The 21,701-nt window shown below is 47.9% G+C and overlaps 1 protein-coding gene across 1 annotated transcript in view; it reads left to right on the top strand.

Annotated features, from left to right (window-relative positions):
• DOCK2 (dedicator of cytokinesis 2) overlaps window positions 1–21,701 on the top strand; it is a 473,410-nt gene that overhangs the window by 380,064 nt on the left and 71,645 nt on the right. Inside the window, exons 31-32 of the mRNA XM_042233648.1 lie at window positions 11,965–12,065; window positions 12,164–12,222. Of these exons, the coding sequence (XP_042089582.1) occupies window positions 11,965–12,065; window positions 12,164–12,222 (160 nt within the window). The remainder of the gene's footprint in view (window positions 1–11,964; window positions 12,066–12,163; window positions 12,223–21,701) is intronic.

Genomic DNA, 21,701 nt, shown 5'->3' on the forward strand with positions numbered 1-21,701 from the left:
CAAAGGCTTGTGGACAGGCCCGGATGCTGTTTCTGGCTTGAGGTGTAAGAGAGAAGACCCTTAAACGGGAATTTCCCCCTCCAGGGGAGCCCCCGATCCCCAGGATCTCTTCAAGCACAAGCTTAGGGAATAGCCAGCAAATTGGAGCAACGGCTTTTTCTGCCAGCTCGTCTTGGGTGTTCAGTTCCTGTCTGGGCTCTGACCCACCGAGCAACCTCAGGCAAGGCCTGGACTGCATCCGTGTCTCAGTGGACTCTTCTGTAAAATGCTCACAACGCCTCCCCTTGCTACTTTGAAGGGGTTTTTCCAGAATGGAAACGTGCGCTTGCTTGGGAAATTCACCTGTTAGGAAGGTCCCAGCAGTTCCGGATGCAACACTCGTCCTCCAGGAGGCCTCCCTACCTGGTCCTCTCTGAAGGTCCCCACAGCCCCGGGCTCAGTGCACATTGCCCCTTAGCATCTGTCGTCTCTTCACAGTGCTGGGCGCTGCCTTTCTCATTTGCCTACGTGCCCATTCTCTGTCTTTCCTCTGGTAGAAAGTCAGTTTGGGAGTATGAAGCCACAAAGACTCTATGCTCTGTGTCTGGCACAAGTAGCACTCCCTGGGGAGGTGAATATTCCCTGAATATTCATTAGAAGGACTGATGCTAAAGCTGAAGCTCCAGTACTTTGGGCACCTGATGCAAAGTGCCAACTGATTGGAGAAGTCTCTGATGCTGGGAAAGATTGAAGGCAGGAGGATAAGGGGACGACAGAGGATGAGATGGTTGGATGGCATCACTGACTCAATGGGCATGAGTTTGCGCAGGCTCCAAGAGATAGTAAAGGACAGGGAAGCCGTGCTGCAGGCGTGCTGCAGTCCCATGGGATCACAAAAAGTTGGACACAGCTGAATGACTGAACAACAACAACTTGGGGAGGTGACCCTTGGGCTGAGGTTTGTGAGATCCACTCTGCTAGCAGCACCAGCCTATAAATACTCAATAAATATTATCTTTGAATAATATTATCCTCATAGCTCAGTCGGTAAAGAATCTGCCTGCAATTCAGGAGACCTGGGTTCGATCCCTGGGTCAGGAAGATTCCCTGGAGAAGGAAATGGCAACCCACTCCAGTATTCTTGCCTGGAGAATCCCATGGATGGAGGAGCTTGGTGGGCTACAGTCCACAGGTCGCAAAGAGTCGGACACGACTGAGCGACTTCAGTTTCAGTTTCAAGAGTCGGACACGACTTAGCAGTGAAACCACCACCGCATTATCTTTGAATACGATTCTCTCCCCCTACCTTGTATTTAAATCAGGCAACTGAACTAGAATGATAATGATGATAAAAAGAACAGCTGCCATTTTCTGACAGTGTTGTACATGCAGGATCTCACACTTTCTGCCTCATCTTTCTCAGTCCTTCCAACTGCCCTGCAAGGTAGTCACCATGGCTATGATTTTCTCTGCTGGGGGTATGTGGGCACTGAGACTCCCAGGCGATGAGCAGACAGATGAGCCTGAAGTCACACAGCATGTCAGAGCAGAGGTGGCCTGAACACACAGCAGTGGCTGGCACCGGAGCCTGCAGATCACTGCGGCCACAGGCTAGAGTTGGAGCTTCACCCCCACACTGGGTTGATTGCTTGGCAGGGCTGGGTGAGAGGTATAAATCTTTGACATGGAAACAAAACATGTCGCTTCGGCTGTTTGAATCCAGAGAAGTGTTTGATCCCCTTCCAAATGTGGCCCAGAAGCCTGCAGGCTCCAGTTACGAGCATGTGATCCGGGAAGTTGATAAGGCCAGAGCTTTTTTGAAGGGGCAGCTTGGAACAGCACCCCTGGGGGCCAGCAGCACGACCGCGTTTGTGCCGTAAAACCGCTGGCTGGTCTGCTCGCCTCTTTCCATGGGCATTGGCAATGGCAGCCCCAGCCTGGGTTCCTGACTCTGGCCTCCTCCATGGTCTTAAGGGGATACTTTCCAAGAGAAGCTCAGATTCATGCCATTCTCTCAGGTTTATCCAATTTTCCTGAAAGGAAGTCTGCACCTAAAAGTTGCCCAGAGAAGTGGGGGCTTCATACATGGAAGGTTTGAGCTTAGGAGCTCTGTGACTTCAGGCAAATTACTGAATCTCTCTGTGCTTCACTGTCCTCCACATCAAATGATGGCACCGATAGTAGCTATGTTATTGGGTTGTGGAGAGGATGGAGAGAACTAATTCATGGGAAATACCTAGAACCATGCCAGGGACGTGGTGGCTGCTTAAGAAGTATTAGCTCATTACAGTTACAGTAGTTATCATTTCGATGGTGACCGTGGTGATGGCGATGGTGCTCCTAGACACACCAGGTCTGGGAACCCCTGTGTCAGTCCTCCGCAAACAGGACCGTAGGGAGGCCCCGTTCTGGACACCACAACACTGCCTAGGACTGTCGCACCCACGAGATTTGTAAACTGGAAAGTGGCCAACATTACAAAGTGAAATAAGTCTCTTTTCCGAATGAGACTTCCATAGATATTTACTGGGAAGCACTCAAGAAGAGGACCATTCTTCAACCTTATCTTTGTTCTACCGTCACCCCACTCATGTGAGAATGGATTTGTTCTCTGTACCCTGCTGGAACACGCCTTGTTTCCTTCTTATGGTTTCATTAATTATGCATTTAATATCAACAGGAACAGCATCCATCACTAAGGGCTGCTGGCCTGGGCAGCTGCTGTCCAGAGGAGGGGCAAGTACAAAGAGATTATCCTGAGTATCTTTTCTGGAACTGTGGTTTTATGATTCAAAGGGCAAAAAGGCAGGAAGCTCTGTGGGTGCTATTCTGTAGGTGATGAGACCCGGAAATTACAAAAATGACATTTCTTGCTTGGAGCTAAAAAAATTTGCATTCCCAGGCCTATTCAAGATACTGGGCCTTGACATTCACATCTCTTTGCCTGGTCAAGGAAGACCAAGAGAAGATTTCCAGTTTAACTCAGTGAGAATTTTTGTTTAAGAGCAGTTTTCATGAGTCTAGACTATTACTTTGAGAAATTCAGAAGCAAAGCAGAACATTGCTCTGCCCTCAAGGACCTTGGAGTCTCAATAGCAGACTATAAATCCATCTTCTAGCATCTAAGCTTTTGAAGAAGATGACTAACTTTTGTTAGGCGTTGATGTAGGGCATTTTGACCCTTATCACACCCTGTTAGGTTGGGAAATATCCATTTTCCTGGTGAGTAAACTGAACTTCCGAGAAGTGATTGATTTTCCCACTAAAGGGCATCTAGCTATTAAGTGGGGCTGCTGGGATTCAACCCCAGGCCTGTCTTTTCACTATTCTGCACTGTCTCTCAGAAATAGGGTGCCTAACAGACAGCTCTGTGTAGCTCCAGAAGCACTGTCGGTTCATATGAGCTCTTCCAGGCCCTGGGGTAGAGATCTGGACAGTGATTGGCTGTGGAGTTAGCCTCTAGATGTTACAAACTCTGATTGGCCCAGAAATCAGTGGACCAGATGTGCTCTGTGGCTCCAGGTAAACTTTTCCATCTTAGGCGAGTTTCTGCTTGCTACTAAGACCATTCTCTCCACTTGGGGAGCTCTGATTGGCTCTGCCTTCATTAATTCCAGCCTTAGTCTTGAGGCAGCTCTGGATTATCTGGGCAGCAGATATCTTGGGATCATTTTTGAACCTATACTGGAGACCCTGTGAAATGAAAACCTACCAGCATATCCCCAGCCACTGTGGACGGCTGAGGGCAGGCTTGGTCTCTATAACGGGCAGTGTAACCCGAGATGGCAAAAAATGAGAGAGGCAGCACGCGCAGCACTCACGGAAGCCCTGCAGAGGCCCAGAGCACGCCCCTCTGGGGGGCCGCGGCAGGACCCCTCTTCCAGGCAGGAGCGCGGTCACGTGCTTGGTGACAGCGTCTGTGGCCCTGCCTGCTTTGCTTGAGGGCCACAGACGACCTCTGGCTGATGCTCCCAACCTGAATCTGTAATTGGAAACTTTCACTCCCAAAATTAATGGCATCTTCAGAATGGCCATGGCACCTGAGTCTTTCCACCACAGGGGAGGGTACAGTGACTGCATTTTAGCAACCCTGGGTATTGGGCCTTTATTTTTTAAATTAAGAATTTGGGGTAAATAATAATTCAAGGCCACTGACAAAGAATCTTATAGGATCAAAGATTCTTGATGTCTCTGCTGTAAAGATATCCGACAGACCAGTGGATGAACATCAACCAGCAAAAAAGGCTAATGGGATATTAGGAAAGAACAAGAAAAGCAGTTTCAGCAGAAGAGCAGAGTAGCTTGAGCCTAGACCTTCTGGGGACACATACACTTGGATTCAAATGCCAGCTTCACCGTTTTATAACTGCGGAACCTTGGGCCAGTTCTTCAACCTCTCTGGGCCTCAATCGCCTGCTCTCTAAAAATGGGGAGAACCATAATACAAATAGCCTAGTTTCTAGGGACGATTTAACAAGGACACAGGCATAGGCTTATTAGTGAATGCATTCAATAAATATTTCCTAAGCGTATGCTGAGTTAGACATGATCTTAGTCACTGGATGTACAACAGAAGATAAAGAGATGAAGTTCTTGCTTGCATGATGCTTTTATCTGGTAGAGGAGACGGAATAAATGATTGGGTTAGCCAAAAGTTTCGTTCAGGCTTTTCTGTACCATGGTAAGCCCGAACGAACTTTTTGGCCAGCCCAATACTTCAGCGTAAGATATGTCCTGAGTCCTGCGAACAGACTGAAATTAGGGTCAATCTGCTTTAGTCCAAGCGAGCTGGGAAGACTTCTCCAGGAAGTGATTTGTGAACTGAGATCACAAAACTGGGTGGTAGTTTGCATGCTTGCTACGTCACTTCAGTCGTGTCTTATCCTATGCAGCCCTATGGGCTGTAGTCCAGCAGGGTCCTTGTCCCGGGGATTCTCCCGGCAGGGATTCTGGAGTGGGCTGCCATGCCCTCCTCCAGGGGATCTTCCCAACCCAGGGATCGGACCCGTGTCTCTTCATCTCCCGCATCGGCAGCCAGGTTCTTTAGCTCTAGCACCGTCTGGGACGGCCCCTTTAGATACTGTCGAAAGAGAGTTAGGGGAGTTTGCCCATGACAAGGGAGCTGGTAACTGGATTGGAATTCTGGAAGGCAACCTGATAGTATCTATGAAAACAAACAACAAAGACAACAAACAAACAATAACAAAATCTGCGTAGACCCTGGGCCGTCGTGGTTCCACCTCTAGGAACAGGTACTACGAAAGTCTGTCATGCGTAAAGATGTATAAACAAGGGTGCTGATTACAGCATGGATGCTAAAGAAGAAACAAGTTGGAGTCCAGCTAAATGTCTGTAAATAGGAAACTGGTTAAAACTGAAGCGCATTCTTCAAGCAGCAGACCATGCAACATAAAAGAGAATGAAGCGGATCCGTACACGCTAATGTGGGGACATCTGCAAGTAATGCTGATGAGAGAAAACAGCAAAGTAGAGCAGACTAGTGAAAAAAGACGTCTACACATATGTTTGTTTATACACAAAAATTTTTGGAAGGATAGCCGGTAAATTGTTAACAATATTTTCTTCTGGGGAATTAGACTAGGGTCCAAGGTAGGATGGAAAATAACTTTTACTATTTAACCATTCAACCATTTAATTTGTTTACTATGTGCATACTACATTTATAATTTTTGAGAGTTAATTAAAATAGCTGGGTTCTAATTACACCCAATAGCAGTATGACTGGGTGGCTCTTTAATTTATCTGGATCTCACTGTTTACATCTGTGAATAGAATTAGATCAGATGACCTGTAAATTTATCCCAGCGTTAACCTTCTGTTGTCCTGTGGTTTCAAAATATGAAATTCCCAATCAGAAATCACCTTACTTCTTCCCCAGGGAAAAGGAACCTGTGCGTTTTGCCAAAGATTCTGTGGCTTCTCTGAGCCATCCAGCAAGGCTCTTAATAAAATGCCACCAGGCAGCTTGGGGCAGGGAGGAAAGAAAAACCTGAAATCTTCTGAAACAACTGGAAAATCTCTCTAACAAAATGGAGATCAATAAATAAGTATTTTCTGGAGCACTGTATTCAAGCCATTGTGCAGAATTTGGCGTTAAGGATGCAAGTGGAAGGCAGCACCCTTGGCACTGGTGGACCGTACAGAGGAGCCAGCCCCGTGGCCAGCATCTGCGTTCCATCGACGGCGTGCTGGTGGAGGTCTCCAAGCACATCCTATTTCATCCAGCACTTGTAACAACTTTTTTATGGTAGTTACCCTGATCTTTTCCATTTTATAAGTAAGAAAAATGAGGCTCAGAAAGGTCCAGTAACTAGCCAACAACAGCTCAGCCAGTAAGAGAGACTGGTCTTCATCGCCTAGTCTGGGAGGCACTGATGCACGTGCTCTGAACCACTGGGCCGTCACGCCACGGGAAGTGAGTGGAACACAAGTTTGCGTGCGGAAGAGTGAATGAATCCACATCTTTGGTTGCGCCTACTCACACTGCTCGAATCTGGAAGGGCTGAGCAGGCCCGATGAGTTCTGCCTTCTGGGAAGGCCTGGTGGAGGCGGTGGGTCTTGAGCTGGGCTTTGATGAAAGGACGAGACTTGGCTGCTGCAGGTGTGAGAACCACCACGAACAGAGCCATGGGGACCGAGATGCTCGTGTTGTTTCTGTGAGTCTGAATAGACCAGTTCCTCCCCGTCCCTGGAACAGGCAGTTTGCTGTGGGAGAAAACACTGGAAACTGCCTGGAATGCCAGATTAGTTCATTTGGCTCTGACTTTTCAGGAGCAAGAGTCAGGAAGATGCAGGGAGGAGGTGGCACGAGGGTCCCGCTGTGTCTAGTCGCCGCCACTGCTCACTCCCAGGCCCTCCGTGGAGCTGCTGGCCAGAACAGCCCCCCTCAGTCCCAGGGTCAGCCCCACAGAGCCTCACAGGCAGAACTGGAGGGGGGCTGTGGGTGAAACACTCAGCGTTAACATTACTGCTCCTTTTCTTTTGAATTTCTTATTTTGTATTGAGGTGAGGCTGATTAACAATGTTATGATAGTTCCAGATGAACAGTGAAGGGACTCAGCCATACATATACAAGTATCTGGGCTTCCCTAGTGGGTCAGCGGTAAAGAATCTGCCTGCAGTGCAGGAGCTACAGGAGTCATGGGTTCGATCCCTGGGTCGGGAAGATCCCTGGAGGAGGGCAGGGCAACCCACTCCAGTGTTCTTGCCTGGAGAATCTCATGGACAGAGGGCCCTGGCGGACTACAGTGCATAGGGTATGGCTGTAGTGAGAGTGTGCACACCCACATACATGTATCCGTTCTCCCCCAAACCTCCCCCCCATCCAGGCTGGGGAGCATACTTTCTGATCTACTGAGAGAAAGAAGCACTGGACCTATGGTCTTGTGATTCACAAAGATCTTCAAGGAGGGAAGTCAAAAGAAAATCAAGTGCAATCCTAAGTGTGTATCCAAGAGAACCAAAAACGTATGCCCACAAAAATTCATATGTAAATGTTCATCGCAGTATTATCCATAAAGGCCAAAGCTTAAGCTTAAGTGAAATCGCTCAGTCATGTCCAACTCCTTGTGACCCTACAGACTGTAGCCCGCTGGGCTCCTCTGTCCATGGGATTCTCTAGGCAAGAATACTGCAGTGGGCTGCCATTTCCTTCTCCAGAGGATCTTCCCAACCCAGGGATTGAACCTGCATGTGTCCCACATTGCAGGCAGACTTTTTACCCTCTGAGATATCAGGGAAGCCCTAAAAAATTTGCAATACCATGGACTATATAGTCCATGGGATTCTCCAAACCAGAATACTAGAGTGGGTGGCCTTTCCCTTTCCCAGGGAATCTTCCCAACCCAGGGATCGAACCTAGGTTCCCCGCATTGCAGGTGGATTCTTTACCAGCTGAGCCACAAGGGAAGCCCAAGAATACTGGAGTAGGTAGCTGATCCCTTCTCCAACAGATCTTCCTGACCCCAGGAATCAGACTGGGGTCTCCTGCATTGCAGGTGGATTCTTTACCAATTGAGCTATCAGGGAAGCCCAAGAATATTTAATTTTCCTCCTGTAATTTTTTTTCAGTTTTAGAGTGAAGCTAAGTAAAAGTGGCTCAGATGTGTCCGACTCTTTGCAACCCCATGGGCCATGTAGTCCATGGAATTCTCCAGGGCAGAATACTGGAGTGGGTAGCCTTTCCCTTCTCCAGAGGATCTTCCCAACCCAGGGATTGAATCCAGACCCCTCGCATTGCAGGCAAATTCCTTACCAGCTGAGCCACAAAGGAAACGCACTAATACTGGAGTGGGTAGCCTATCCTTTCTCCAGCGGGTCTTCCTGACCGAGGAATTGAACCAGGGTCTCCTGCATTGCACACGGATTCTTTACCACCTGAGCTATCAGGGAAGCCCTAAAAGCCAGAAGGTAAAAACAAACAAATGTCCGTATTGGACAAACAAAATGTAGTTTATCTGTCTATACCGACACCCAGGACAGTACCCAGCAATAAACATAAATGAGGAACTGAGGCCTCTGACAGTGTGGACGAGCCTGGAAAACGTTATGCTCAGTGGAAGGGGCCAGACGGGAAGAGTCACACAGCTCGTGACCCCACTTCCCTGAAATGGCAGAAGAGCAGATCCACGGCGACTGAAGTAGCTTCGTGGTTGCCAGGGGCTGAGGGGGATGGGGCAGTGGCAGCGACTGCCAATGGGTGGAAGGTGTCTTTGGGGGACGATGAAGATGTTCTAAAATTAAATAGTAGTGATGATTTACTACTAGTAAATAGTAGTAAATCTGCTAGTGAGTATGGTAAAACCCACTGAATGGAATATTTTTAAAAGTCAATGTTATGATATGTGAATTATATCTCAACTTTAAAGAAAAAAGAGCATCAGGAATAGGGTGACGTAAACCATTCTTGAGGGACTAAGTCAGGTGGGACAGAAGTAGAACTTAGTGAGAAGTTTCACTAGATTTGACGTTTGGCTGTTCTCCAACATGTTAGGTGTGAGATTTCTGGAATTTTTCTCAAAAGCAATGCTAATTCAGCTCGCTTTGTTACACATCTATTTCCTGTTGTATCCTGATTACTCTTTTGAAATCCCCTAAATTCAGGAATTTCTCACCCTAAAAAATAACCCATTCCATGTCCTGTGGCCAGGCTTTCCCTTTCCTCGGCTCGTAGTCTCATATCTCGGTCTTAAACAGGACGAGATGTGAGCTCTGGGCTTGAGCAAACAAAGCAACACGTTGTCAGAACTTGCAAGTCATAGGGCCACCAGGAGGAAGGGCAGCTGGTGTGGCTGAGACACCCTGACCTTCACTGTGTTTGGAAGTGAGGTTACTATGGAAACAGAAGAGCTTGAGATCTGATTCTCAGAGTGATGGGCCACCTTTGGAAGACTTTGAGGAAGGGAAGGATAGGATCTGGTCCTGGGCTCTGTGTGCTGAGTTGATTTTATGGAGGCCACAAGCCAGGAGGTCACTTCACTGCACCCCGGAAAGACTTGGTCTTTTGGACTGTGAGAAATAAAGTTTCAGGTAAAAGAAGGAAAGCTATTCCCTCAACAGAGTATAAGCTGCGCGAGGGCAGGAGCTGCTGTCTGTGTAACCACTGCCCTGGCCCCACATGATGATACCCGGCCCATTGAAGATGTTCTGTAAATATGTGTCAGTATAGGCTCTGCTAAAGACAGACCACAGCATGTAGAAAGAGACCTGAGTATCAATCAGTAGTGAAAAGTAAAGTGAAAGTGTTAGTCGCTCAGTCACGTCCAGCTCTTTGTGACGCCACGGACTGTATCCCTCCAGGCTCCTCTGTCCGCGGGATTCTCCAGGCAAGAATACTGGAGTGGGTAGCCATTCCCTTCTCCAGGGGGCATCTTCCCAACCCAGGGATCGAACCTGGGTCTCCTGCATTGCAAGTGGATTCTTTACTCTCTGAGCCACCAGGGAAGCCCCATCAGTCAGTAAGCCTGGGTTTAAACCCCAGCTCTGCTCTATGTATAACAAGCTGTGTGACCTTAGGCAAAATACTTCACCCCTCTACACCTGTTCTTCTCATCTGTAAAATGAGTCTAATAATGGTTGCCAGGTTTTGAGAGATGGAGGGAGGGATATGTGGGAGAGCGTCTGGCCCATGGTAAAACAAAGGGCTTGTTTTGCTTTTCTCTGAAATAGGAGCCACAAACCCAAGTGAAAGCAACAGCAGTAAGGACATTACCAAAGGCATAGCTGCTTCTCACTTAGTCTTGGCCACTGGAAACCTCCAGTAAGCATCTTTGAGTGAAGGATGGCAGCCTCACTGGCAGGTGACTTCTCTAGCTGGTGTTACCCTTCCTCTTGCTAGTCAGCATTTAGAGAATGCTGGACAAGTGTGGGCTTCGTCCACCTGCTCCTTTCAGGGCCATGACATTTTATAATAATTGCTCTTGAGCACCAAAGGCACCAGGTTGTACTATTATTTGCTTTGGTACCAAAGAAGTCACCAGAATAATGAAAAGAATAGTAAGGCTAACCAGAGCTTTGGAGCTCTTACTGAGATCCATGCCCTTTATTATTATTTTTTTATTAAATTTTTATTTTTACTTTATTTTACTTTACAATACTGTCTTGATTTGCCATACATTGACATGAATCCACCACGGGTGTACATGAGTTCCCAAACATGAACCCCCCTCCCCCCTCCCACCCCATGTCATCTCTCTGGATTTAAGCACATCATCTTTACCACAGTCCTCTGCGGTGGATACAGAGCTAACCGCCCCCAACCCACCCACTCCCCCCCCCCTTTGCAGATGGGTTCACTGAGGCTCCATAGGACCTTGGTGTGAGTTTCGATCTCTCTGTTCTGTGGCCTGCATCAATGTCACTGTCACTCCTGCTGATCTTTGGAGCACTTTCCCTCTGCCGCACACTTTGCTGGACCTGTTTCACCATGAGCGGGTGAAGCGGGTTCTAGTCTCTGCATTTAGCACCAAGAGATCATGTAAATGTTAAAATTATGGGAAGCCTACTTATCAGCTGGGCCTCAGTGGTCCTTGAGCGCAAATGAGCATGAGAATCATCGGAGTGCCTGTGAACACATGGATTTCTGGGGTTGGATTCAGTAGGTTGGAGTGGGGCCAGAGAACCTCCATTTCTAACGAGTCCCTAGGTGATGTCGGTGCTACTGGTCCAGGACCAAACTTCAAAACCATAGAGCTAAAGGGAAGGAGAAGGTGACGTATTCTAAGATGGAATAGGCGGCAGGCTGGTCCTCTACTGCCAGGTGAATTAGGAAAGACTTCCAGAGACACTGTTGTTGTTAACTCTTTGTGAGCCCATGGACTACAACACACCAGGCTTCCCTGCCCTCCAGTATCTCCTGGAGTTTGCTCAGGTTCATGTCCATTGAGTCAGTGTTGCTATCTAACAATCTCATCCTCTGCCATCCCCTTCTCCTTTTGCCTCCAATCTTGCCCAGCATCAGGGTCTTTTCCAAAGAGTTGGCTCTTTGCACCAGAAGCTTCAGCTTTAATATTAGTCCTTCCAGTGAATATTCAGGGTTGATTTCTTTTAGAATTGATATGAGAGTCTCTGAAATCCTTATCCCTTATTGCCCCCTAATTCTAGGGCAGAGAACCACCTTACCAGGGCACCCAGCTGGGCTGAGTTATTCATTTTCCAGAAAAACAAAATGAAGCAAAACAACAGCAATAAAAAAAGAGCGGCCCTAAAATCTTTCTCCTTGCCCAAGTCCTATTGTCAGAGAGAGGACGTACATGGTCAGTGCCCAGAGAAATCCATCCATTGTCCTCCTTTGGCTGGAATGTTAATTTCAGAGTCAGTGCCAGTTAGAAAATTGCAGTGCACAGAATTAAACTGGTTCTGCCTCTGTCTTCTGCCATCTTCATAAATTATTCACATTACCCAGCGTTTAATATGCTTCCCCACTTCAGCACTCCCCCTGACAGTTCTGCATTCTTCCGTTTACAGCTGTGGAACAACTATTTTCATCTGGCGGTGGCTTTTATCACTCAGGATTCTCTGCAGCTGGAGCAGTTCTCACACGCCAAATACAACAAAATCCTGAATAAGTAGGTGTCATTTGGAGCTCCTGAAAAGGACGGGGGAGGTTTGTGAGAATCTCTGAGGTGATGCCTGAAGCAGACATTTTTTTTTTTGTTTCTCCTAGGTACGGGGACATGAGACGGCTAATTGGCTTCTCCATCCGTGATATGTGGTACAAGCTTGGTGAGTAGGCACAGCATTCAGACAGACACGTGTGCACATGCCAGGCTCCTTCTTGAAGACCATCTGTTGGAGGGCCGTGGGGGTTTCAGCAGAGGAAGCTTGAAATAACAGTTTATCACTGTACGCACCCCAGGTCTTTAATAAGTGCCTGATGAGAGAGAGTGCCCATCCCAGCCTCCCATCCCCTAGGACAGCTGTGGATCCGCTTCTCCTTGATGCCCCTGAGGGGGTAAGCAATCAAACTGGAATTTACAAGGAGAAAGAGCATGACTGCTGTGGGGATGCACGGCCTCCCCCGTCACGTGTGCTTCCTGCTGATTGGTGCGCGTTCTGCATCCTGCTTCTTACGTGACGTTGTGATCTCCCGAAGGCCCTCCAGACTCACGGGGCAGGATTGATTCTGTGGCAGTCGAGGTTCTCCTGTGATAGGATTTGAGCTGGAAGGTGATCCCAGAAGCTGTCCCTGCTTCAGTGAGCTACAGGAATCCTGGACAAGCTGAGTGGTACCTATGGGAGGAAGGAAGGGGAGATGGAGTCAGCAAGACATTTATTGAGAGTCTGAGTCAGCCCTGTACAAGGAGATTTTATTTAATCTTCACATCACCTCCTACAAGATGGAAACATTTCCCCCTCATTTTATCGATCAGGGAACTCGGAGGGAAGGCGCTTGCTTGAGATGAAACAGTAGCAAGCCGCAGAGCTTGGTTTTGATTTCAGGAGGATGGGGGCTGCACACCTTGCCCAAGGCCTGAATCCTGCTCCATAAATCTGTGCAGAAAGGACGAATGGGTAGTAGCGAGCTCTTTTCACCTCCTATTTCGTGCGCCCTCCTTGATTCTGCTACTGAACTGCTCTGTGCTCGTCTTAGATGTGGACTCTCTTCAGTAGAGCAAAACTCTGCCCGCCTGTTGGATTCAACCTAAATCACCTCCCCAGACCTCTTAGCATCTGTCAGTCCCATCTGACTTCCTGGACAGCTGTTCCTCGCCCTTCCTAGCAAGGTGCATTCATCGTGGGGAAAGCAGGTGGACATCTGCCTGGGCTGTGTTTGCTGGCAGCATTGCACTCAGGTCAAGAGCACATGCTGGCAGGAGGAGGGTCGTAGACTGGTTCCCAAAACTGAAGGGAGAGCTGGGGGTCTGGACCCAGAACAGACTGCACCTCTGCCGGGGGCCGTGCCTTGTCATTTGTACGCTGTGAGGCGCAGAGCAGGGGCCCGAGTGACACTGGCCCAGCTTGGGGAGACAGCGCCATCTCCCAGGGTGCTGCGAGGCTTGGAAGGGCACACACTGGCAGTGGGAAGTCGTGGAGGCCACACCCATGGGAGAGCTTTATCATCACTTTCACCCTGTTATGACAGCATCCTTAGCTGTAACAACCAAAAATGTCTTTGCGTGCACGCTAAGTCATTTCAGTCACGTCTGACTCTTTATGACCTCGTGGACTGTAGCCTTCCAGGCTCTTCTATCCATGGGATTCTCCAGCAAAATTACTGGAGTGGGTTGCCATTCCCTTCACCAGGGGAATCTTCCTGACCCAGGGATCAGGAGTCTCTCATTGCAGGCAGATTGTTTACCCTCTGAGCCACCAGGGAAAGCCTAGACATTACCAGATATCCTCTGTATGTGTACATGTGTGTGTGTATGTGTGTGTATGAAACTCCCCTCTTTTGCAAGCCATCACCAAAAGAAACACCATCTCTGCCCTGTGTTTCTGGAACAGCATTTTTTTTTTTGTTTCTCTGCTTTGGATAATGATAGGGATAAAAGAAACATTATGTATGTCATTTACCACTACCATGCCATAGGAGAAAAGTCCACAGTGCTGGTGGTAGCCAGCATCTGGCCACGGGGCAGGAGTCTGGGAGGGAGCCGTGGGGCTGCAGACTGAGGCAGGCGCACCCCGGCTGGAAGGAGCAGTTGCTGTCCTGCCTGGTTGGCTGCTGTCCTATTAGAATGCAAGGCGGACATTGCCACAGCTTCCAGTTTATCAAAAGAAGCCTAGAAACATACCTTTTAAATGCATTTTCTAATTTATTAATATTGGTGGTAACTAGTTGAAAGTTTTAAAAGCACCAAATGTGTCCAGTGAAGCAAGGGGCCCAGACTCAGCCTGCAGATGACTTTGCCTTCCCTGCTTTGTGACAGCAGAGACAAGGTGAAGCTGTGGTGGGCTTCCTCTCCCAGACCTACATCCCAAGTGTTGCCAGGATTGCAAAACAGGGATCTGTGCTTTGTTTGTTTCCGGTTCCTCCGCACAGCCTGCGCTTTTCTGAATGTCCTTCATTGCCGTTGTTTTGCACACAGAAGATTTTATTTAGATATAGATTGTTTTGGCAGGAGCTTCTGCGCTCCCAATTATGCTGATGAATGAAAAGATGTTACCAAATACTCTACCTGCTTAGAATCACAGAGCATCAGAACTGGAAGGGGCCTTTAGAGAGCATATTGTCCAGCATTTTTCAAATGTTTATTTTTAGCTGAGGACCAATAAAAAGAATATACCCTGCTCAATACAGAAATTGGATGAAAGCCAAGCTGTTCTAATTGAAGTGGGACGGGCAGGGTGGGGGGCAGGAGGGTGGGTAGAGCTACTCTCCTGAGCTCCTAAGGAGATCCCTGCAGATTTTCTGGGAGAAACCCTTAAGCACTTCAGAGAATAGTTTGAAGCTACAGGTCTGTCCAACCCACTGATTTACCAGCAAGGAAACTGAGGCACAGAGAGGCAGAGAGTGTGTGTCCAGCATCACAGAGTGGATGAGAGGTGGATTCGAGACAGGGGAGCCTGGCATGCTATAGTCCGTAGAGTTGCAAAGAGTCGGACGTGACTGAGCAATGGAACAGCGAGCAGCAGCAGGACAGGTACACTGGTGCGTCTGTCCAGAAGCGTCATGCACCCCTTGCTGTATTCAAGTACCTGCGGGGTGAATTAGCGGAATTCAAAGATATACTTGTTAGGGTTTGGGGATTGCAAGAAAGAGATGCCGACTGTGGCTGCCTTAATTGGAGAAGGTACTGATTGGAAGGGCAAGGGAAAATGGGCTATGAAGGGTAGGATTAGAGCCACTCAAGGATCCAGGGCAGGTGGTGTGATCCAGGGCAGGATATTCTATCCCTACATCACTCTGCTAAAGGTCCAGTCTCTAGGAGACACCTTTCTATTATTCTTCCTTGGGTGACCGCTCCATCAATGTCCCCACCAAGCCTACACCCATCAAGGGAGGCAGAGTTTCCCAAAGTAAAATGTTCATGGAGTTATGGAGAAGTCGAACAAAGACACAGATGTGCACTGTAGGAAACAAAAAGGAAAAGGTTCTGTTGCAAGGATGGCCGTCTCCTCGTCTCTTAGCCTGGCCTCCTTGGAAGAGGAAGGTGTACAGGCCTGAAGGGACTTTCCTGCTGCTCCTTAGTTACCTGGCTGTCTTCTCCTTGCCTGTCTGCTTCAGGGGTAGGGGAGCAGAAAGAGGAGGCAGAGTGGATGGATGGGTCCCCAGCCCCATCCCACTTTGCATTCTGCCAGATGCTGGCATTAGCAGGCTTTCTCCAGCAAGCTAATGAGGTTAATCTGCTAATCCAAACCAGAACCAAGCGCTGTATACATGGGGGACCAATGTAGTAAGAACACTACATCGGGTAATGATGAGTTTTAAAGTGCAATTTGTGAAGCATCCAAGACAGAGTGAAACATGGACGCTATCAGTGGCAAACCTGGCTGAGTGCCCACGTAATAGCCATTCCACCCTTTTTCCTAGCTAACTGATCCCTGGTTTGTTTTTTTTTTTTTCCGTGATTACAATTTGTCCAGTTAACAATGATTTCTGGCTAGTGATGGCCATGTGACCCAACATGATTTCTGAGAATCAACAGAAATAAACTTCTTGGGGTTTCAGGGAAAAATTTTTCCTAATTAAAATGAAAGGGAGGGCATAGCAGTGAGCATAGCACGGTTTTTTTTTGCTTGTAGTCTTTCCCTTTGTTCCTTTCTGGCAAAGAATAAGATGCCTGGAGACACAGTAGCCACCTTGAAGCCATGAAGAGTCACACCCTAAGGATGGAGAAGCAGCTCTGGGCTGACTGTCTTAAGGAAGAAAACTGAACAGAGCTTACTTAGTTTAGCTGGGGAAATCAGATTTCTGCTACTACCCTATCTGATGTATCATCTAATTCAGTGCCCTGATTTTATAGGCGAGGTCACTGAGGCCCAGAGAAATACAAGGACATCCCCAAGGTCAACAGCAAATCAGTGACTCAAATGAGACAAAAGAGCCAGACTCGACCTGAAGTCCAGTGTTCTTACTAATATTTTTTTTCCAGAATATGCAAGATATTTTCAAAGTATGTGAAATAGTAAACTATGTTTTCCAAAGACTACTGATAATGAGTAAATCATAATGCCTGTTAAGTTTTAAAATTTTGTTTTAATGCCCAAAGCAATCAGGGCTTCATCACCGTGATCATCAGCACCATCATCTTCTTCTCATCAAGAATGATTTGAGCAGCCCTGTGATTATAAGATGGCTAATTGCAAAGATAATCTCGGTCTGGAAGACTATTCAAGGAAAAGTCTAGACAAGTGTGTTTGTGTGTGTGTGTGTGCGTGTGCACTTTTGTGAGGGAAAGACATGCAAGGAGGCCTTAAAAGAAAGATCTGTACCAGGATCCAGCCACTAAAGGGTTAATGCTATTTGTAAGTTTGGATCCTGGGATAATGCCAAATATAATGGACTTTCCCTGATAATGTAGCATCATAACATTTGATATCCGCTAGGAGAGAAGCAATGCACATTTTGTGAAAATGACTTTGTACTTAACCAGACCATGTTCACTAGGGTTAATGCCGGTCTGCTGTGTTAACAGTCTTCATGGGAGAGAAAGATAAATTCCAGTGTCTGGCATCATGGCCTTCCATGTGGGGAGGTCGCTCCCGGCAGAGCTGTGAGAACAACTGAACCGTCACTTTCTCAGCATCGATGGAGGGCCCAGCTCAGCGCTAAGCACCAGGGAAGGATGAGAGAGTTGGGGACGTATAAGGCATGGTCCCTGCCCTCCCTGGAAAAGCCCACCATTGAGCTCTAAACGTAGGACAGACTGAGAGTCTGAAGAGCAAACTAAGAGCACATTCCCTAATGTGAAATGTGTGGTCGAGACTCAGGAGTTGAGGCAAAGAGGAAGGCTCTACTGAGTCACTGCCTCTTGAATTAGACGCCAGGGTGGTCAGAGCTGAAAGGGCAGCAGCTATTCCAAGGGAACAGTCAGCCTAAGCAAACATGACTTCCTTGAGTTAGGGAGAAGCTGCTGGGCAGAAATAGGAAATGGGATTAGAAAGGCATCCATCCATCCACCCACCCATCCATCCATCCAACCAACCATCCATTTATTCATTTAGCAACAAATATTGAACGCAGTATAATACCTACCAAAGGTGTCCAAGTCCTAACCCCTAGCACCTGTTTATAAATTACCTTACATGGCAAAGTGGACTTTTTAGGCATGATTAAGGATCTTGAAGATGGTAAGAGTATCCTGGACTGTCCAGATGAACCCAAAGCAATTACAGGGACTTTAGACGTGAAGAAAGGAGGCAGAGGAGTTGGAGAAAGATTAGAAAAAGCAATACTGTTGGCTTTGAAGATGGAGGAAGGGGCCATGAGCCAAGGAATGCGGGTGACCTCTAGAAGTTGGAGAAGGGAAGGAAACAGTTTCTTCCTCAGACCCTCCAGAAAGAACTCAGCCCTGCTCACACTTGACTTCAGCCCGGAGAAACCCATTTCAGACTTCTGACCTCCAGAACTATAAGATTAGTTTGTGTTGTGCTAAGCCACAGCCTGTGGTGATTTATAACAGCAGCAGCCAGAAATGAAGACAAGTAGCCTTAAAGGTCAGGCACTGTGCTAGTGGCTGAGGCTGCAACCAAAGATAGCTGTAGTTAGAGACGTAGCCCCCAACCTCACGGCATTGCACTGAATAGTAAACTGACTGCTGAGCTATTTAATTGTGGTTGTAAAGGAAGCTAGCTGTAGAGCAGAAGCTGGGGCACCCAGAGAGTGCATAAAGGACTCCCGCCTAGTGAGTGAGCTCGGCAGCCTCGGTGAAGGCTGTGGGGCGCTGAGCCCCAGAGCTGTGGCGTCCTAGGGAACAAGCCTGTGAGCCACCTGTCTAGATTTAAAGGCTCTAGCATCCACGTTTTTTAAAAAGATAAAATGCAGTGAAATTAATGTTAACAGTATATTTTATTTAACTCCGTATTCCAAAGTGTTACCATTTCAACATATAACCAACATAAAACATTATTCAGATAGGTTACCTTTTTTGGCTTGTTTTCCAAAACTCTTTCTTAGGAATCTAGTGGGTCTTTTACACTTACAGCACGTCTCAACTTGGACTAGCCTAATTCCAGCTGCTCAAAGACACTGTGGCCAAGTGGCCTCCATATTGGATAGAGAACAAGTAACATTTGCTTGTGGGGCCAGTGGTGGTGGGGCTCGGGTGGAGTCGGGCACAGGAGGGACGAGCATGGTGGGCAGCGCGGGGCGGGGTGCAGCTGAGCAGGGGGAGGCAGGGTGTGGAGATGGGGCTTCGGGCCAGAAGGGCTTGGAGACCAAGGGGACCCATGCAAGGACTGTAGCTGTGGACAACATGATCAGACTGGGGTTGTCAGACATCTTTGAGGAGACCTGAGAGCATGTTTCAGTGGGAGAGAGAAGGGTTTGGAGGCTGGTAATGGCAATGGCCCCCCACTCCAGTACTCTCGCCTGGAAAATCCCGTGGACAGAGGAGCCTGGTGGGCTGCAGTCGCTAAGAGTCGGATACGACTGAGCGACTTCATTTTCACTTTTCACCTTCATCCGTTGGAGAAGGAAATGGCATCCCACTCCAGTATTCTTGCCTGGAGAATCCCAGGGACGGGGGAGCCTGGTGGGCTGCCGTGTATGGGGTCGCACAGAGTCAGACACGACTGAAGCGACGCAGCAGCAGCAGCAGCAATGTCAGCTGTGGGAGATAAGATACATCTGATCCAACCTCCTTCCATGCCATCCCTTTACTCTAGAAGTAAACGAACAAACTGACCAGCCTGAGACGTTCCGTGAAAAGCCCCAGGGGGCACCACGGGGTTGGACCGCAGCTGCTTACATTGCTTTTCCCACAACTCACCCTGGGCCGAGCTCGCGCTGCTCAGCACTGGCATCACCACACTCAACACCAACATCTGCTGAGCCTTTCTAACCAGCCAGGCCCTGTACGGAGCCCTTTGTTTTAAGCTTCTCAACAATTCTTCAGGTAGGGACTATGATTATATCTCCATTTAATAGATGAGATAATATGTTTTTAGTATTTTTATTTATTTTGGCTGCTGCCGTATGACATGTGGGGTATTTATATCCCTCAACCAGGGATTGAACCCACCCTCCTTGCATTAGAAGCATGGAGTGTTAGCTACTGGCCCACCAGGGAAGACCCCAGATGAGATAATAGAGGCTGGGGAACATTAAGTAACAGACACAAAGCTTCCTGGTGGCTCAGAGGGTAAAACAATCTGCTTGCAACACAGGAGACTCGGGTTCCATCCCTGGGTTGGGAAGATCCCATGGAGGAGGGAATGGCTACCCACTCTAGGATTCTTGTCTGGAAAATCCCACAGATAGAGGAGCCGGTGGGCTATAGTCCAGGGGATTGCAAAGAGGTGGACATGACTGAGCAACTGCACTTCACTTCTTCACAAAGCCACACAGTCTGAAGTGGCAGTGGAGGAGTTTGAGGCAGGTTTTCAGGCTCAGAGATTCTACAGGGCCTGGAGGGAAGCTGGGCCAGGCACATTCTGGGCCACAAGGAGGGACTTGACCGCCTGTCTTAGATCAGTACCTAGAGGGACATTTCCCAAGCCTGAGATGGAGGGGCAGAGATCTGCGTGCCTTCTTCCTCTTTTCAATGAGCGGGGTCATTTCTGATCAACCCAGCTTCATTTCAGAGTCCCCAGGAGGCTTGCAGGACTCTGAAATCCAGAGGGTGATAACTCGCCCTCATCCTGCTCATTTCGGGGTCTGTGCTCCCAGTCTGAGCACCGCAGGCCTCCTGTCAGCCTCCTGAGGCCAGGGGCGCTCCCACCTTCACGCTCAGCCTGGCCCACAGGGCAGTCTTCCCCTTCCTCTTTCCCCACCCTCCTCCCTTCCTTCCCCCTGTTTTCTCTCATTTCTTCCTGTCAGGCTGCCTTCCTAGTGCTCTCAGACATTCACCTGCGATCTCACCTCTCCCCTCGCGAGGCAGGACAGGCGAGGCCCTTGCATAGACCAGAAGGGGAGCACGGCGGCCGGCTTTCCACCCATAGACCTCAGCTCCTCCCTGTGCCCTCATTTCTGCCAGATCTTTCCCCAGAGCCTGGGCAACCTGGCACCTGGATTTATCCCACTGACTTGTTGGGACTTTAAAAGCCTTTTCTAATTGGTATCTGTTCCCAGTGAGATTCAGCTTCCATTATGTGAGAAAGACCCTCTCACCCATTCCCTTCCTTGCCTTTTTTCAAGAACAATAGCAGGTATGTCTCTTGAATGAGAATTTTTTTTTTCAAAATGAGTTCACATTCACTTAGCCACAAATATGTTCTCCGTGTGTGTGCCTGTGTGCACATCTGTGTATATAAAGGCACACGTTCAGCTTACTTGAACACAAAATCCAATGTGCTCAAATTCCATTTCTGATGTAAATGAATAAAATTTTTTATGGAGCATTGTAAGGACCATTGAGATCACACTGCATTTAGAAATCATCATTGTCTCTCTCTCCTCTTTCCCTATTCTTCTGAGCATCTCTTCAACTGACTGCAAAGAATGCAGGTCAGAAGTGCCTAGGAAATCCCTAGTCTGTGGCATGTCTGCTCTTTATTTTAAACCATCTCAAATATATCTTTATCAGACCCAATGCCCTCCAGTATTCTAAAGGCCTTTGTCACATAAGCAATTTCTCCATTCCGTGGTGGCTTATCTGACAGTTTCCCATTTACCTGCTACTTACTATTACACTCGACTTTGAATTTTAAAACCCCACTGAGGGTTTAAAGGATCTTGAAGGACAAAATCAGAAACCAAGATTAGCAGTTACTATAAATCTGCAAGAAAGCTAGTTTAGGTTTTTTTTTTTTTTTTTCTGTTTGGAACAATGCAGAGTATAATCCAAACACACTGTATAATGAAGCTGGTATCCTGGAAAAGTGTCTTCATATTTCACTCACCTCTCTGCCTGCCTTCACTATTTCATTCTCACTAACTGAGGATATTCCTAAGATGATGCCTTTTTTATCTGAATTCTGGGGAAACACTCACTCCAACATTAAGCCTCATTTAGGTGGAATTAAAATTCATTTTCTTGCAGCCTTCCCTCTTGGCTCTTTTACTCAGCTTTAATCAAAAGCAACAATGCCAGGCTGTATGCCTGAGTTTCTGCACCCCAGGAGCCCCCCAGGCAAAGACCACCAATGCAGTGTGCACC

Source organism: Ovis aries, chromosome 16, assembly GCF_016772045.2.
Source record: "Ovis aries strain OAR_USU_Benz2616 breed Rambouillet chromosome 16, ARS-UI_Ramb_v3.0, whole genome shotgun sequence".
NCBI classification, from domain to species: Eukaryota; Metazoa; Chordata; class Mammalia; order Artiodactyla; family Bovidae; genus Ovis; species Ovis aries.